Source organism: Acomys russatus, chromosome 29 (assembly GCF_903995435.1).
Source record: "Acomys russatus chromosome 29, mAcoRus1.1, whole genome shotgun sequence".
Lineage (NCBI taxonomy): Eukaryota > Metazoa > Chordata > Mammalia > Rodentia > Muridae > Acomys > Acomys russatus.
In genome coordinates this window covers 47,584,723-47,602,979 of record NC_067165.1, presented here as the reverse complement: position 1 = coordinate 47,602,979, position 18,257 = coordinate 47,584,723, and the positions used below count along the sequence as shown (strand labels likewise).

The following is an 18,257-nucleotide window of genomic DNA, read 5'->3' as shown; positions in this document are numbered from 1 at the left end:
ACTTTCCCTTAAGCTCACAGTTGAGGTCTTGCACTCAACACCCACACCCCAGGGGCCCCTTTTCTCCTCCCTACTCGGGGCAGCTAGGGGCTGCAGCCCTGTTCCGCAATGTTCATGCCACCAGAGTCTAGTCGGCCTTCACGCACCCCCCACCGGAGCCCGCGCCGGCTGGCCGCGCCAGGGCGGTTTAAATGGGCCAAGTTGTGGCGGCAGCAGAGGCGGCGGCGGCGGCAGCGGCGGCGGCGGCGGCGGCGGCGGCGGCGGGTCTTCCAAGTCCTACCGTGAACAGGAGTGTGTTCCCGGGCAGCTGTGGGGCGGGGAAAGGCGGGGCTGTGGCTTAGAACGCCTGCTCAACTACGAGCAGGACTGGCGAGTCCACAACTTCTCACTGGAGGAAAAGACTGGCCTGGGTTAGTGCAGCTGGGCTTCAGATGCTCTGCAGAGACCTAGGACCCGGAGCTGCGGACCAAGATCTTAGGCAGTTCCAGGAGCACCATGCCTCCAGCGATTGAGGACAAGCTAATCAGCCAGACAACTGTCCAGGGAGGCCCGGCAGCCAGCAAGGCAGCCGCATCAGCTGTGAGTACTGAGGCACAGTAGCCAGCCGAGTGAGGCTTCCTGGCCCAAGACCCAACTCCAACCAACATAAACTGAGCAGGCGACAGAAGCCTTCCATCTGAGTGCCATGCCGGCGGTGAAAAAAGAGCTCCCGAGCCGCGAGGACCTGGCCCTGGCCCTGGCTACCTTCCACCCGACCCTGGCCGCTCTGCCGCTGCCACCACTGCCCGCCTACTTGGCGCCACTGCCCGCTGCAGCAGCCCTGCCCTCGGCCGCCGCGCTGCCCGCCTCAGCCTCGGGCTATGAGGCGCTGCTGGCTCCTTCACTCTGCCCCCCGCGCGCTTACCTTAACCTGCACGAGGCCGCGCCCCATCTCTACTTGCCCGGAGACCCGCTGGCTTTCCAGTGCTTCTCAGCCACCGCGTCCGCGGCATCGGATTTCCAGCCGCTGATAGACAATGGTGAGCCGTGTATCGAGGTGGAGTGCGGTGCCAATCGAGCACTGCTCTACGTACGCAAACTCTGCCAGGGCAGCAAGGGCCCGTCCATCCGCCACCGAGGCGAGTGGCTCACACCCAACGAGTTCCAGTTCGTCAGCGGCCGTGAGACAGCCAAGGACTGGAAGCGCAGCATCCGCCACAAAGGTGCGGCCGCGGTGGGGGCTCGAGCCGCCGCCTTCTCTCCAGGTTCCTCATTCCGCCACCTGGGACACGTGGCGTTAGCCCAGAGGGGGCGCTGCAGGTCCAGGGCTAGCCTAGGGGATTACCCTTCTCCCCCAAGCCCTACCTGTCCGTCCACCCACGCACAGGCCATTTAGTGGACACAGCAGAGGTCTCTCCGCCTCCCACATGCCTTCAGCCCAGGCCACAGGGCGCAGGGGGTCCGGGCTACCCACGAACCGGTAGATCCCTAGCTGGGAAGGTCTCCGAGGCCTGAAGGCAGGGAAGTTTACGGGAATTCCGGAGAGGCCAATGGGAGGGACGCCGTTTCTCCGCGGGCGCCGAGCCAGCGGTTCCTGGCAGGAGTGGTGGGGTGCACGTGCGGCAAGGGTACGCTGGTGGAGTGGGCGCTAGAGGAGGCTTTGTAGGCAGGTGGGGACGGCGGAACCTAACAACATTGGCGGTACTGCCAACCACAGACTGTTTGGACTGTGGGTCCAAAGGTGCGGTGTGAAGGCTCCTGAGCCGGGTTCAGTAAGTGCTGGAGCTGCGCCGGAGTTAAAAAGTTAGGGACAAGACTGCATTCGGTTTAGGGGGTCACGCTCCGCCCCCATGAAGCCTGCCTCTTCCTGCAAGAAAGGGAATGTAGAAGCAGGCCAGACCACCTCTCACCTCATCGGGGCTCAACCTATCTAGCCCCTGCCAAGCTGGGATCCCTTGGGACCAGCTTGAAGAGGTTGGAGTGCTGAAAGAAGGCTATGGGGCGGGGGGTGGGGTGGGGCAATACTCCCTTGGTCAGACAGGGGTACTGTCTTGGAATTTGAGTTTCAGAGCCCCCGCATTTCCCAAGCAGCTGCCGCAAGGGTGGGACAGGAGAGATTGGACAATGGCGGGTGTGAGAGATCTTTGTGAATTTCCTGCGTCTTGGCAGGGAGGAGGGAGGTCTGGCCCTGCTCTGACTATGGCCTAAAAACCATGCTAATGCTACCTGCACCTGGCCTCTCCCTCAAGTATTCTGCTTGGTCTCCTGGCAGGGAAAAGCCTGAAGACGCTTATGTCCAAGGGGATCCTGCAAGTGCACCCCCCGATCTGCGATTGTCCAGGCTGTAGAATATCCTCGCCTGTGGTGAGATATGAGTTAAGCTTGTCGGGCAGAAGGGCTGGGTTTCTGCTTCAAAGCTGCTGCTGTGCAAGGGTAGCCTGAGTACAAATAGACCAGGGGGCTACTTTGCACTCTCCCTGACTGTTCAGGGTCTCAAGCCCCTCCCAAGTCTGATACAGGGTGAGTCGTGTGGTTTTTTGTTGTTGTTGTTTGTTTTGTTTTTTAAGATTTATTCATATTTTATGTGTATGTCTGTTTGGCATATATGTAGGTAGGTGCAGCACATGCATGCCTGATGCCTATGAAGCCAGAAGAGGGTGTCAGAGGCCCTAGAATTAGAATTAAGTATTAGGTAGTAAGGTGCCATGTGAATGTGTTTTGTTTTGTTTTGTTGTTGTTGTTGTTTTGTTCTGAGACAAGGTTTCTCTATGTTATCTTGGCCATCGTGGATTCCCTTTGTAGACCAGGCTGGCCTAGGACCTACAGAGATCCGCCTGCCTGTGCCTCCTGAGTGCTGGGATTAAAGGCGTGTGTCACCACGCCTGGCTCCATGTGGATGTTTAGAAACAAACCTGGGTCCTCTGCAAGAGAAGCAAGTGTTCTGTTGTTTGTTTGTTTGTTTGTTTGTTTGTTTGTTTGAGAGAGGGTTTCTCTGCATAGCCTTGGCTATCCTGGACTCAACTTGTAGACCAGGCTGGCCTCGAACTCAGAGATCTGCCTGCCCCTGCCTCCCAGAGTGCTTGGATTACAGGCATATGCCGCCACTACCCAGCTGAGCAGCAAGTGCTCTTAAACACTGTGTCTGTACAGTTCTTCTACCTCCACCCTTGGAACTGTTTCTACTTAAATCGTGGGAATGGTCCATAGCCTTGTTTCTGGATTTCATTCAACTTGGGCTTTGGGACTTTCTTGGCCCAGATCTGGAGGTCACCAAATCATCTGACACACTCGGGAGTGATGCTGATTGTGCTCATTCTGAGGCATCACAGCACTGATTTATTTTGTGATCTGGAATAGTCCCAGACTTGAGTGTAAGCAACCTATGTCTCTGGGGTGCTAGGTTGGAATCCTGCCCAGCATGGGCCTAAATGTCTGAGTGTCTTGAGAGAATAACCTGGCCCGGGCAGACTCTACAGTACAGGTGTATAGTGAGCTGAAGTTGGGGGCTAGTTAGAGATTCTCACCAAAGGTGGACAATGTATTGACTACATGAAGAACAAAAGAGATTAGGGATCAGGCATGCATGCCCCCATGCAAGAAGAATTTGAGGGATTCATTTGAAAAATATATTACCTCCAGAGAGGGACTAAGGGCACCTGGGGGAGAGCAGTAAAGGTCTTGGTGCTGAACTTGGGCTTCATGCAGCATCCCTTCTGCAGGGGCAGAGAGAGGCAGAGATGCCCTGATAGGACCCAGTTGACTACCTTGAGTTTGTTTCATTTGGACTGGTGGTGGAGTATCTCTATGGACACCTTATGGGTCCTGAGGGTCATGCTGGAAAACAACAGACTCAAAGGGGAGCCACATGCCTACCCCACCAGATCTAATACAGGCTAACAGCCTCAGGCTAGCACATACTAGGTTCATAAAACATGTAGGTGAAAACAGACATCAGTAGGTGCAGGGACCAGAGGCCAAATCTCTCCACTGCTGCACCAGCATGTAGCTGGTGCAAGAGAAGGGACCTCACCAGGCTTAAGGTTCTGTTTTCTGTTTGGGTGGGAGGGGCCATGCTGCTTACAAACCAGTGCCTGCTGAGCACCCCCAGAAGATGGGGACAAGTAGCCAGGTGCCTCCCTGACTTCAGGTGGGAGATCTGAAGCTCTGAGAGAGATGGGCCCACTGCTTATCTAGGGTTCCCAGTCCCTATTATGCATGGGAGGCCAACTTTCCTAAGCCTGGTCCTTTCTTAGAAAAGACTTTCCACTTTTCCCACACCATTGCTGTTTCCCTAACCCCACAATCAGAACCACAGTATGCATCAGTGTCATAGATATTCCAGTAGTTGAATCTGATGTGCACATCAATCAGAATCTCTTAATAATGGCAACCCTCCCACTGTATGAAGAGGGCCAGTTCTTGGTTAGGAGCCAAGGGCTGCCTAACAGTTCCAGTACATAAGGGAAGCTGTATTCTCAGTCCTTGTGTATGATCAGGATGGCCATCAGGATCTTTGGTACCATTTCTCATAGGTCATCCTTCAGGTACCACCCCAGACCCAACCCTTCATACCCTCAGAAGAGTAGGGTAGGTGTGGAGAGGTATGGAAGGGGCTGGTAGGTCCCTGTGCCCAGCTCTGTGTGTGCTGGGGCTGAGGCTGGCAACAGCCAGGTGGCTCTAACTCCTTTCCAAGTTAGTCTCATGACCCCTGAGTCTCTTTCTTCCCATTGTATGGAAAGCTCTACATACTTACACCATGGATACAAGGGAGAGAAAAAAATGAGTCTTATAAAAATTGTACCAATTGGGATAAATGGGACAAAGGGCCCTCCTCTCCAGGTGTCCTATAAACAATAGGCCTGCAGTTTGCAAGGGACCAGCAGTTCAGGAAGTCACCAATTACTCTAAGCCCCAGGTATAGGCCTCAGATTGTCCCTAAACTGGGCTCTGAAGAGCACTGACAAAATGGAAAAAAGGAATGTGGGTGGTACCTGGAAGGCAGAGCACTTACCCAGCATGCCCAATATCCCAGAAGTGGGGGGTGGGGGGAGGGGAGAAGAATGACCACTCATTGATGTTTCTGCTTGTGAATGTTGACAATAGAGAAAATGGAACTAGAACCCAGTCTTAGGTTGCATACAGATCCCAGCAGATTGCAGAACCCATGAAGGGAACTGGTTTGAGAGGCATCCTCTGAGGGTGGAAGGTGGGGCTTACCATATATGGTTGAGTCTACAGAGAAGAACTGGACAGGAGCATGTAGGTCCCACACTATTGTCCTTGTAAGCTGGCCTACAGCAATGGGACTTCTGCACCTTGGCCTAGGTCTTAGAGGCTGAGGGCCCAGCCCAACCTAACCCTCTTCCTCCCACCTTCTCAGAACCGGGGACGGCTGGCTGACAAGAGAACAGTCACTTTGCCCCCTACACATGTCCTAAAGAAAGAAAGAAACTCCAATTTCTCAGCCAGTGATGGTGACAGTGATGGAAGTAGTCCAGCCTATGGGCAGCAGCCAGGCCTGAAGCAGGAGGATGACCCACATACCCATATCATGAAGAGAAGGTATGTGGCCCATGGCCAGGGCAGGAGGCTACTGTGGGGGTAGGGCATCAGAGTCAAGGCTCTGTAAGCATGGTGAGGGGCAGGTAGGTGCAGGGATCTTTCCTGACATCTTATCCAGGCACTTTACTTCTGTGCAGGGGTCACTTTTAGGGACTGCATTGGTAGCAGTGGGGACTAGAGACCTGCACCAACCTGGGCTGATGCTCCAAGTCTCCTTCAGGCGGCTGCTATTAGGTTTCTCCTTGGAGTGATTTCACATTGGCTGAAGCGGCTCCAGCAACTAAATTCAGTAAACAATGTAGAGGTAGCCGGCAGCAAGGCTACTTTGGGTGCTCCAAGGGAAGCGATGTCAAGACTGTTATCCTCATTCGGTTCTGGTAAGTCCAGAAGCTGACTCTAACCTGGCCAGTGGGAGCTGCAGCACATTTAACTTGGCATGGGGCACTGCCTCTTAGCACTGCCCTAACCACTGGTATAGCAGGGTGCTAGAACCAGACTCATGTACAACCTTCTGTCCAGGTGCATTCCTGGAGCCATACTGACCCTCTGCTTTTCCCTTTTCAGAGTCCACACCCACTGGGACGTGAATATTTCCTTCAGAGAAACATCCTGCAGGTAGGAGTCCAGAACTGTGAGGCCCTGCTCACACATGACAGGCAGCAGCGAGGTTTATTGCTCTACTTCCCATTGGACTATCTGTAAATTCTATGCTGCCTGTCTTTTCTCCCTCCTTTGCCTACGAACCCTTGCCTTATTCACTGTCCTAGCCAATATGAACCAATGTGAGCTGAGTATCCACCGGGTTTTCTGTCCTTTTGCACAACCTGGAAGGTGGGTGGCAGGATCCCACCTTAGCCTAGCACAGACCTATGCCAAGTGGCACAAGCAGTTCTGAGCAGGGCGCATCTCGGTAAGCACATATTGTCCCTGATGGGAGTGTCCATTTGTGTCCATCTGCTAAAAGATTGAGACTGTAATGTTCTCTATAACTTTCCCAGGTACAGACCTGGAGTTGAGAATGCTGATGGACGTGCAGTGTCTTGAAGGATATGTGAAAATTCACTGGGCAAAGAGTATCTGAAAAGTTATGTTAGAAGGAGGAATGAGGAGACTGTGGTGGCACATTCAGGACAGAGGCAGGTGAATTTCTCTGAGTTCCAGAACAGCCTGTTCTACAGAGCAAGTTCCAGGACAGCCAGAGCTGCACAGAGAAACCCTGTCTTGAAAAATAAAACAAAGGAAGGGAGGGAGGAAGGGAGGGGAGAGAGAGAGAGAGAGGGAGGGAGAGAGAGGGGGGGGTGGTGGCGGCAGCGCATGCCTTTAATGCCAGCAGAAGCAGAGGCAGGCAGATCTCCATGAGTTCAAGGCTAACTGGTCTACAAAGAGAGTTCCAAGATAGCCAGGCTACACAGAGAAACCTTGTCTTGAAAAACCAACCAACAGGGCTGGAGAAATGGCTCAGAGGTTAAGAGCACTGGCTGTTCTTCCAGAGGTCCTGAGTTCAATTCCCAGCAACCACATGGTGGCTCACAACCATCTATGATAAGATCTGGTGCCCTCTTCTGGCATGCTAGCTCACAGGCAGTCAGAATACTGTGTAAATAATAAATAAATACTTAAAAAAAAAAAAAAAAAGAAAAGAAAAACAACAACAAAACAAACAAACAAAAAAGAAAGAAAGAAAGAAGATATGAAGAGCAGCAGGTGAAGGCTAAAGATATCTGGGCCTTGAATGCTGGACATGTTGGAGTTTGTCCTCAAGAAAGAAGACACAGAAGGCCCTTCACCAAGGAAGTGTGTTTTGAAAAGATCCTTTTGGGGCTCGAGAGATGTCTCAGCAGTTAAGAGCACCGGTTGCTCTTCTAGAAGTCCTGAGTTCATTTCCTGGCACCCACATGGCAGCTCACAACTGTCTGTGACTCCAGTTCCAGGGGATCCGACACCCTCTCACATACATACATTATACAGGCAAAACACCAACACAAATAGAATAAATAAGTTTTTTTATGTTAAAAGAAAGGAAAGAGAATCCATCTGGAAAAGCAAAAAACAAAAAAGCACTGGCTGCTCTTCCAGAGGTCCTGAGTTCAATTTCCAGCAACCATATGATGTTTTATAACCATCTATAATGAGATTTGGTGCCCTCTTCTGGTGCAGGCATACATGCAGGCAAAACACTGTATATGAAATAAATAAATAAATAAATAAAATGAAATCATCAGATAAGGACGCTGGAGTTTCGAGAAGATCAGTTTCAGTCTCCCAGTTCCTGAAGGACAAGTCTGTGAACACGCTCAGCTGTGATTTCTAGATGGTACAGTCCAATCTTACTCCAAGGAAATACATCACTCAGGGACTACCTTCATATGACCAAAGCCATATATGAGATGTCTGTCCTGGCTTCTTGTCAGATATGTTATTATTTGTGTGATTGACACTGCCTGCATTCTAGGGATGAATTGGAGTTGCCAGCTCAACTGATGATTTTTATGAGCCATCATGAACACTAATGACACTTTATATGGCTTTTACTTTACATGTTACAAGTTTGGTTTTTGTTTTGGTTTGGTTTGGTTTGGTGGTTTTTTTTTTTTTTTTTTTTTTTTTGGTTTTCAAGACAGGGTTTCTCTTCGTAGCTTTGACTGTTCTGGACTCACTTTGTAGACCAGGCTGCCCTTGAACTCACAGCGATCTGCCTGCCTCTGCCTCCCAAATGCTGGAATTAAAAGCATGCACCACCACGCCAGCTACAATCTGGTGCCCCTCAAAAATCCCTTCAATCCCAACACTCGGGATTGAAGCAGGCGGATTTCTGAATTCAAGGCCAGCCTGGTCTAAAGAGTGAGTTCCAGCCAAGGCTACACAGAGAAACCCCTGTCTTGAAAGAAGAGGAGGAGGAGGAGGAGGAAGAAGAGGAGGAGGCAACCCTTAGTTTCAAGAGCCAGGATTCTACCAAAAGGGGGAAGAAGACAGACAGCCCAGGGGTACTGACAGACTTCGGCTTACCTACTGGTAGATTTAGTGTCTATAAAGGAAGGTGCAGGTCGCCAAGCCCAGCTCCCTTGTTTTACCCCGACCTAGCTCTCTGTTCTGCCTTGTTGACCTGCCTGCTCTTTCTTCTGTCCCCAGTCTCCTGTCTGTGAATCCATCTCTGAGTGTTACTTTCCACTTGTCTGTTCACTTGTTTCCAGTGATCCATCTGTCTTTGGTTCTCTGACAAACTCTGTGAACTGCTAGCCTGCTTGAATCAAGCAGAGGGCCTAACTTCTGCCTGTGCAGCCTTGGGCAACGCCTCTGGCCACTCAGGTTTCCTAAACTGACAGGAAAGGGAACCAGTCTGGATTTCATGAAGACACCAGAGGGACAGGGTGGAGCCCCCAGAAGGCATGCTAAACCAGTCCTTTTCTCTTTGTGGCCTCCTCATGATCCTTCTCCTGCAGCATTTTGGCCCTTCCATGCTCACACATCTCTTTATCCATGCCTCAACCTCCTGAGATACTCCAGGGCTTGGTCCATATATGTGATAGGGTGCAGAGGGTGGGCTGTGGCTTCAAGAACCCCATGCTAGGATGCTAAAGGCATAATTAATTCATTTTCAGTAAGGGTGGGATTTTTTTCATATCTGTATAAAATCAGCATAATTTTTTCAATGACTGGCCAAGCTATAGGAATAGGTTTTCAGAACTGAGTCACCACTGGGCCCATAGAACAAACTACCAAGGCAAGATGGGAGATGGGTGCCCCAAATTCAATTCCTATTCTATTGTTATCCAGTGACTCTGATGTTACCAGGCTTTTCCAGATACAGGTCCAAGTAAAAGATCTTACTTTCCTTCTGTGGGCCAGGCTGTATTCACATAGAAGAGACTTTCTGCCCTCCATGGGGCCTCTAGAAGCTGGTTCACCTCTTTACCAGTAGGAGGTCCCCATGGGAGCCACTTGTAGCCACTGCAGCCTGTGCCTAGTCAGCCAACAACTCCCTCATGCTGAGATAGCAATTCTTTCTAAAATCCCCACATTGATGAGGATGCAGGGGATGAGCTTCATGCCAATTAATCCTATAAAGTACTTACACCCCCACCTGCCCTCTGGGCATGTCGCACTGGGGTGGGGAGAACACCACATGTGGGCTGGGGCCATCTAGGGTGTCTGCTGATGAAACTTATCGGCTTAGGTGCCAGCCCTGGATTAGCCCAGCTCCAGTCATCCTGGCCAGGGGCTGGGAGCTATTTAATGAGGTTTAGAGTTGATTCCCAGGTCACTTCGCAGACGTTCCGCCAGAATCTGAGGCTGCTCTGTCACAGGTGGGCCACAGAGAGCATGTGCTGAGTGCTGGTACCACTGTTCCGGCCCTGGCTTTGGCTTCCTGTTTCTCCCCCTCTCTACTGATGTGGGGGTGCTTACAGAACTTCAGGGTAAGGTATCCCTTACACAACCTCTCCTGTATGGGGCTCTGTGGATGAGTATTCAGCTGACTCCACTAGAAGGAGACACACAGAGTTAAATGCTGTTATACCAAACCAAAAGGGCCTGACTAGAAGTCCTGACACCCATGGATGGTGTGCCACCTCTGCCTGCTGGCATCTGCTAATGAACACGCATCTTGTCAGTTATAGAGCTCTGGTCAGAGCTTCAGTCTCCTTATTTAAAAGAACTAGGAACTAGGAAGTATTTGCCATGTGCTTGGGGCCAGAGCTGACAGTACGTATGACAACTTACCCTCTCTGCAAGCTGCTCTCAAAGGTAGGTCAAGGCATACATTTATCTAAAAAGTAGACTAGCTGGAGGTGTTTGGGTCCAAGCGCCAGATTCTGGCTTCCTTTTGGTCGGTTTAGTTGGCATGCACGTACGTGCTGTCATTACCCTCATACAGACGTGTGCGCCTGGCTTTGCATACTTGGTGAATACTGTCCATGGGCCCTCATGCTAACAGTGTGCCAGACTCCCAACCCATTAGGCAGCTCATGGCCTGCCTGCTGCAGCCAGGACAACAGCCTCCACACCCTTATACGCAGTGTACATCGAAGCCGCCACCTCGCTATGCCTGAGCATCCAAGCCACTGTGACTTCAAGAGAGGCAACGTGGAGATTGGCCTTGGACCTGGAGGTGAGGAATCTAAGGATACCAAGGGCAGAGTGGGATTCTGGGGCAACAGAAATCCTGACTGAAGACAGCCAAGTATCCTCCCCAAGTCTCTGATCAGCAGCTCTGGGCCCTGAGCACTTTGGCTGGCAGCCAGAGGCCAGCAGAGGAGGGGGAGGTGTGAGGCTGGCTTTCCCCTGGGGCTACATGTGATGATAATTGTGTTCATCTCGGGCAGACGGGCAGACAGGGCTGCTCCATTATGGCTTTTGCTGGAGTGAGTTTACAGTGACTGAGACCCAACACCTTTTCCTCAAAGGGGCAGATATGTAAAGCTCTCCTAAGCTCAGAACTACCCACTGCAGAATGGTTCGTGCAGCAAGAGCATGCTCACTCCTCCTACCCACAGAGCATGTGCAGCCCTAGTTCTGCCTTTCTGGGGACCTGACCTTAAGCAAGGTGAGCAAAGTATATATACTAGGGCTCCCAGGACCACAGAGGAAGCTCACCTCTGGAAGCAACAGGAGTTCAGAGAAAGAAGCAGCCTAGAGAGATCATGGCACTCTTCAAAAAAGCAGACCATACGGCTTCCGTGAAGGCGCACTGAGCTTCAGAGGCCGTGAGAGCCTTTTTGTCCTGGGCTCCTAAATGGAAATGTTTCTGGCAGTGGCTACAGTGCTTAGAAAGGCTGGGCGAGTGTGGTCCATCAAAGTGGACATCCTTATCAAACCCCCATGTGCTAGAAAGGCTTTGAAGGCTGGTAGGGGACTGCTTCTGGAACAGCTGGGGACCAGATGGAGGTCCAGCCTGATGGAAGCAGCTGAGCAAGCAGCTGATAAAAATCTAATTGCTCCATTGATTGGGTAGACTCAAGGGAGTCTGTAATGATTATGATATGCTGAGCTCACAGGCCCTCCTCCTCGTTCCTACACATGGAGAGAGCCGTGTGTGTGTGTGTGTGTGTGTGTGTGTGTGTGTGTGTGTGTGTGTGTGTGTGTGTGTGTGTGTGTGTGTGTGTGCTTGTGCGCTTGCACACTTCCATGCTTGCTGTGATGTCTGTGTACTGCACATACATATGTCCCTCTGTGATGTTTAGTCATCTGTCAACTACTCCTCCCTTGGCACTGCACTCAGAGGTTCATACTGTGAAAACTGGGAGTGTGTGTGGTGCCCATGTTCCACATATATTCTCTTAGAGTCTTGTCCCTACTTCCCAGGGGCTTTCTTTCAGTCCTTGTAGAGGTTCACGTCTCCACTGTGCCACTGCTTCCTGAACCAGAGCGGACCACAGAGCTTGCAGCAGGTTTTATGACCTGGTGCATCTTTCTATTACACATCAGGCAGTTAATTTTCATGCATGCTGTTAGGAGCACCCTAGTGTGCTGCAAGTGAGTGTGGCTTCATTAAGTCTGCCACAGGACTGGGTCTTATTTGAGGTGCCTCTACTCCATAATCACTTCCACAACGCTTTTACAAGAACCAAAATCCAGGAATACAAAGATATATTCTCTCTCTCTCCTTCCCTGCCCCCTCTGGGTTTGGGGGTAGCCACTGTTAAAGTGGGAACAAACTGCTGTGAAAAGAGCCCTTGCCTAATCCGTAAGGGGATATGTGGGTTGGGACAAGAACAGGTACAGAGTGAATGAGATTAGGTCACAAAGACCTAAGGGACCCTGCCTAGATCAGCTGCTGCCTCTCCTGCCCACTAGTCTCTGATATGCTATTGATGGCTCCAAGTGCAGCCAGATGCTCTTAAACTGTCTGCTGGATCCATCTGCCCTGAGATATTATGGGTAGGACCCTTGTCCAGACAGTGGGTGCTGTCTCTCTCTTTGGGGTGAAGGCTGAGATGTGGCCAGCTAGACCAACAGCAGTGAGGTACTTGAGATCAATAAGTTATTAGCACCATTCTGTCAGCCATAATGTTGAAATTGATCGGTGTTTTGGCTGCCACATTTCCCCAGCCTGTTAAAAAATGACAGAGTAAGGAAATTGTTTTTTGTTTTTTTTTTTTAATGGAATTCAGCTCTGGTGCTGGTGGCTTTGCAGGAGGGTGGGCCCACATGTGGAAGCAGCACTTGCTGGGCATCATGGAGATTTTGGGTTGCACAAGGAAATTGTTCCTCCACACTCATAGCTGGTGAGGATAAGGAGGGCAGACAGCAACCTTAACCTGGAGCCAGGATGGCAGGGGCTGTTCAGAAAAGACCCTAGCCTCAGGGGCAGGAGCTCAGCAGGAAGCTAGGCACAGTGTTTAGGCTGGTCTGGAATTGAGCCGACTAATGCTTGAGGCTTGACATGTGGGGTATGATCTCTGGGTCCTGTAGGGGATATTGGAAGCAAAGGCTGGGCCTGCCTTAAAGAGGCATAGCACACACAGACTGTCACTACGGGGTGAGTTGCTCAGAAGTCCCTCAAGAGCCCAGAGTCTGGACATGCAGGTGGGCAGATACGGCCCAAGAGGGAGAAACAAGGACCTCCTTTCTGTGCTACAAGTGTAGCGGAGAGGTTACTTGGGGAAAAACCAGTATGAAGTAGGCTGGGATCTCAAGTATGCTTTCTGAATTTGCCTCTCCCACACCTGCAAAGGGAGGCCACTCAGCTCCCCCAAGGAGGGGCTAGGGAATCAGACGGACTTGCAGGAGATTGCCTAGTGAAACCTTGGCATGAACTTCATTACTAGGGCCAGAATCAGGGTTGCTTTGTGTCCTTGCTATACTCCACACCTACCTGTCATCAATGTGGAGTCTCTGGCCTGAGATACCAGGTTGGGCAAGGTCTTAACTGCCAGGGAGAATATGGTGGTGGCTGCGTTTCCAAGCTGAGCTAAGGCAGGGTGGCCTTCCCTCCAAGCCATGAGGCGCTGGATGGGGCTCACTCTATCCTCTACAGGTGACCTGTTGGGCAAGAGGCTGGGCTGCTCCTCTTACATTACCAGCGACTGTTCTTCAGAGAAAAAGGCCCGAAGCAAGTCCCCTCAAGGTGAAAGCCTGACCCAGGAAAGGGAGACAGGACACAGGAGAGGGGAGGAAGCAACCAGTTCCTGCATCCTGAAGGGTTCCCCAGACCTTGGGTGGAAACCGTAAGAGAGGAGGCCTTGACTCCCCCCTTGGCACTATCTGAAGAAGCCCTCACCATGTGCTCCTTCCAACAGAGACTCTGCTGATCCCAGAGCTGGAATCTACAATGGCCCCTGAGGACCACTACCATCGGCTCATGTCAGCCCTGAGTGATGCTGGCCCCTTTGAGGAAACTCAACGTCTCTATCACCTGGGTATCCCCACCCATGGTATGTGCCACCCCTCCCCCCAGCACTCCAACCTCAAATGTGCCAATCTTCTGTTATCTTTCCATCCTGTGTACTAAGTTTACCCCAAGAAAAGGATCTGAATATTTGGAGGTCAACACCAAGACCAGTACTGGCTACACAGGAGGTCCTCCAGATACAGGCTGTTCTCAGTCCTTCCTTCACTGTTCACCCCTGAGGAGAGCCCAGGTGAGGCTGGGACATAAAAGTTTGCTCACCTGCTCTCTGTTGAAGAGGTGTGGGTTCTGTAGCCTATGCTAGGTTCTCCTCACTCCCAGAGCAGTCAGTACAATGCCACGAATCTGTGGTCACGTTAATATTGTGTCAGACCTTTACAAGCTGTTTTTGTTGTCTGGGGAGGGGGGCATGATAGGCAGGCAGCCCAGAAAAAGGTGGCTGTGTCACACGGGGATGTGGCCACTATGCCCCAGGTTGCTTGAGAGAAACTAAACCTGAAGCACGACCCAAGCTTGCAGCACTGTGGAGTCTTGTCTTTTCTAGCAGAAATGGCTGGGGGCTCAGGGAAGGGGGTAGGATTTCCGATTCTTGCAGAAGGCACTGTCCCCAAGGGCAGCTCAGACACAAAGAGCCTGAATAATTCACTAAATGTTAATAATTTAAAAATCCTTCTAATTGCTTTCCCAGCTCTGCCAGCCTGTGCAGGAGAGGGTGTACAGGCAAGCTGGTTGTCAATCACCATTGCACAGAGCATAACTGGGATGGGGTGGGATGGACTTATTGAGCTCAGGGGCCTGGCTTCAAGCCCTGGCTAGACCCACCTCCCTTTCTTAGGTAATTAATTTGTAAACAGGCAGTAGAGACGTGGAGCTTGAGCTAAAGGGCAGAGGAGCCTGCTCCCATCCTGAGTGCAGTGGGGCACATATCACAACTATGTGGCCATGTTTTACTGCCAGTTAATGGTGTCTGATATTGTGACCATACACTCTATGTATTGCTTTATGGGAGTGACAAGTTCTCCTTGTTCTTGCCCCTACAAAGGAGTTACCTGGGCAGCCTTGTATTTGAGGTCCCCTCCCAACCCGATGCGCTGACCTTTTTACACACTCCACTTTGTGAAGGTTCCAGTCTCCACCCATCAGCACCAATACTCACAAACACCAAGTTGTCCTCCATGGAGCCCTCCTCCCCAGCTCATCATAGTTACTGACTTCCTGATGATATTCCAAGTTCACTTGCCTGGATGCACCCTGTAGCCTTCCCTGCAGATTCTCCTCCAGACCCAGTGACACAAAACAGCTCAGGACCCGTGGAAGTGAAAGTCTCCCCCTCCCACTCTGTTCCTGGCTTCACTGGGTCAATGCCCTGCTCACCAAGATAAAAAGGGGGAATCCTAGAGGAGCTTAGCATCTGGGTCACTGCTGTTGCTTCCCTTCCCAGATCTGCTAAGGCTGCGGCAGGAAGTAGCAACTGCAACTTTGAGGAGTCCCAGTAGCTTGGAAATACACCTGCCCTCATCCACAGCAGGCCATCGACGGAAGCAAGGCCTAGCTCAGCACCGGGAGGGAACAGTTCCAGCTACTAACCCACCCTTCTCTGAGAGGTACTAAGGTGGTGTTTCAGCAAGGTCCCATTTTTCCCTGTGCTTGTTACTTAAGGTCTAACATATCCTGGAACGTCCTCTTGAATCTCATCTATCACATGTGTGGGAACATGTATCACCATGTTCAAGGTCCACTGAAGGAGACTCCTAAAACCACCTGTGCTGAGGAAACATTTCTGGGGCAGACTATGCAGGAAAGCCAAGAGCCATTTCAACATTCTTTTTGAGCGACTCTACTACGCCAGACTAGCCAGAGGTGCCCTGAGACAGCAGAGGGCCTCTCCTCACAGGGAGTGGTGGAAGGCAAGGAGTCAGCCACTTACCATCTGGAATTCCCACCCACGGGTCAGCCAAAGCACTCAGAGTTAGGGAGCAGAGAGCGCCACACTGCCTGCCTCCACACCCCACCCCCCACCCCAGGCCAAAAAAAAAAAAAAAACCTCCATGGAGACATCAAAGCTGTTCACAGTACAGACTGTCTCCACAGCCAACTAGTGAAGCCAAGGAAAGTGCTGCGAAGGGGCACCAGGGTTCCTAAACACAAGCCATACCACCTCAACCAACCAGACTGCAGCATCTGCAGCTGCCTGCCATCTCTAGACAGTGGCTAATTACCCTGCTGTGTGCCCCTCCCCACGCTGCTCAGGATGAGAGGTCACCCCCCTCCCCCCAGTAATTACCACTGCAGCCGCCTCCACCTACAGGGTCAGCGCCTCTGTGCCACAGGGAGATTAATTGGTGCTGCAAGCTTGGACAGGGACAACACACAACCCGAAGCCATAACCAGTGACTGCCTGTGGGGTTAGCAATTAGAGGTGGCACCCGAGGCCAGAAAAGGGGGGTGGTGCACAGATGGAACCAGGCATGTGCTCACTATTCTGCTGTCCACAGGGAACTGTCACAGCCACCCCCTTTGCTGTCACCCCAGAATGCCCCCCACATCGCCTTGGGTTCCCATCTCCGGCCTCCTTTTTGGGGGGTGCCCACAGCCCTGTGTCAGACCCCAGGTGAGAAACAGTCGGGTATGTAAGCCCTTTGCGTCCCCACAGGACCCTCTTTAGGTGCAGAAGGCAGACATAAAAGAAGTGCAGGGCGTAAACGGCCTGTTCTCTTTTCCCAGGTTACAGCTTCCTGCCCCCTGCCCAAGCTGAGATGCTAGCTAGGCAGCAGGAGCTTCTACGGAAGCAGAGCCTGGCTCGGTAAGTACCTGGAAGACCAGTGGGAGTAGTTTTAAGCATGCCCAGGCTGACTCCCACTGTCTGTCCTTTTGGTCCAGGTTGGAGATGTCCGAGTTGCTTAGGCAGAAAGAAGTGGGCAGTGCTCACCGCCCACAGCTTCTGGCACCAGAGGTGGCTCTGCATATGCCTGAGGGTCCTGACGAGCTGCAGCGGCATAGCTCCATGCTGGTTTTGAAACACAGCTCAGCACCACTACTGGCCCTGCCACCCCAGGGACCCCCAGGCCCAGGATCCCCTACCCCACCCAAGGAGTCTGTCCGAAGCCACTCCCAAAAGGGGAGTCTTGGTGCTGCCTCAGCCCGGCCCAGCAAACCTAAGGAGACTGGCCTCTGGGCTCAAGATGTCTCTGAGCAGCCATCCAAGGATTCAGATGGAGAGGACCCTGAGATAGCAGCTGCCAGGGGCGGGGCCTCTACTCCCAGCCAAGTCCCATCAGGAGGGACCAGAGCAGAAGGAAAGGGGCTTCTCTCAGAGTCCACACTGCCCCTGGGATTCCCCTGTGGAGCAGTCAGCCCCTACTTCCACTCAGGTGGGCAACTCTAGCCACCCACTGATAGGGGGTTCCATGGGGAAGAAAATCCTTTGTCACTGAGGCAAGGACTTTAACCAATTAAGAGAAAGGTCAGCCCATGGTAAAGGAGGCATAGGAACAGAAAAGCCCAAGCCCTAGTGACACCCTTTCTATCTCCAGGAACCATGGGGACACTCTTGACTGATGAAGAGACCACAGCCCCTGACGATGTCAACAAGTGGACTGTAGATGATGTCTGCAACTTCGTGGGGGGCCTTTCTGGCTGTGGCGAGTATGCCAGGGTGAGGGGAGTGGCAGGTCTTTGCGGGCTAGGCCGGGAGGACCAGCTCTGGGCAATATCCCAGTCTCCACATTCAACAAAAAGAGACTTTCCTTTTGCTGAGTTATTTCTCTGTGCAAGACACACAACTCTACTTTGTGGGCCTACCTTGTCCCCAGGTTTTTAGAGAACAAGGAATAGATGGAGAAACTCTGCCTCTATTGACAGAAGAGCACCTTCTGAATACCATGGGACTGAAGCTAGGGCCTGCTCTCAAGATCAGGGCACAAGTAAGTATGGCCAGTGTTTTCACAGTCTAGAGAGGGCATAAGGACTCTTTGTGACTGGAGATGGTCTCCCAGGCCCCTTTACCTAGCAAGTATTCACCCAGCCTCATCTCTTTGTAGGTGGCCAAGCGCCTGGGCCGTGTCTTCTACATGGCGAGCTTCCCTGTGGCCCTGCCGCTGCAGCCACCAAGCCTGCAAGCACCTGAGCTCAGCCCAGGACAGCAACCCCTGTCCCCAGCAACCACCACCTCCCCATACGAGGGGGCCTACCTGCCCACAGGCCGAGCCTCACCCAAGCAGGAAAATGGGTCAGGGACCATAGCTCTGCTCCCAGGGACCACAGATCCTTCCCAGCTTCTCTAACTATCATACTCTCTGATAATCGTGAAATTGCCCACACCCAAAGTATTTTTCCTTTTGATTTTAGATGCAAAAATACCAAGAATATT

The 18,257-nt window shown here is 51.9% G+C and overlaps 1 protein-coding gene across 4 annotated transcripts; it reads left to right on the top strand.

The window, feature by feature from the left end:
• The first annotated feature begins 508 nt into the window (after window positions 1-508).
• Samd11 (sterile alpha motif domain containing 11) lies at window positions 509-18,171 on the top strand. Of its 4 annotated transcripts, none has more exons than XR_007833420.1 (14): window positions 509-1,202; window positions 2,252-2,343; window positions 5,360-5,541; window positions 6,106-6,156; window positions 10,524-10,648; window positions 13,517-13,606; window positions 13,779-13,913; window positions 15,330-15,492; window positions 16,384-16,499; window positions 16,613-16,691; window positions 16,769-17,259; window positions 17,422-17,533; window positions 17,701-17,811; window positions 17,929-18,069. XR_007833420.1 is itself a non-coding variant. In XM_051171125.1 (14 exons), exons 1-14 carry the CDS (start codon window positions 686-688, stop codon window positions 18,169-18,171), a joined length of 2,484 nt encoding a protein of 827 aa, XP_051027082.1. In that variant the 5' UTR covers window positions 509-685. The 4 variants fall into 4 exon arrangements, 3 of the variants coding, with proteins under 3 accessions (XP_051027082.1, XP_051027081.1, XP_051027083.1); XM_051171125.1 differs by having other exon boundaries at window positions 10,557-10,648; window positions 17,422-17,543; window positions 17,929-18,171; XM_051171124.1 differs by having other exon boundaries at window positions 17,422-17,543; window positions 17,929-18,171.
• Window positions 18,172-18,257: the final 86 nt, after the last annotated feature.

Bases quoted from the DNA above. Each gene is read 5' to 3' on its own strand.
- Samd11 (XM_051171124.1), top strand. From the start codon at position 686: ATGCCGGCGGTGAAAAAAGAGCTCCCGAGCCGCGAGGACCTGGCCCTG. The intron at 5,542-6,105 runs GTATGTGGCCCA...TTCCCTTTTCAG, and splicing joins ACCCATATCATGAAGAGAAG to AGTCCACACCCACTGGGACG. The intron at 13,914-15,329 runs GTATGTGCCACC...TTCCCTTCCCAG, and splicing joins CCTGGGTATCCCCACCCATG to ATCTGCTAAGGCTGCGGCAG.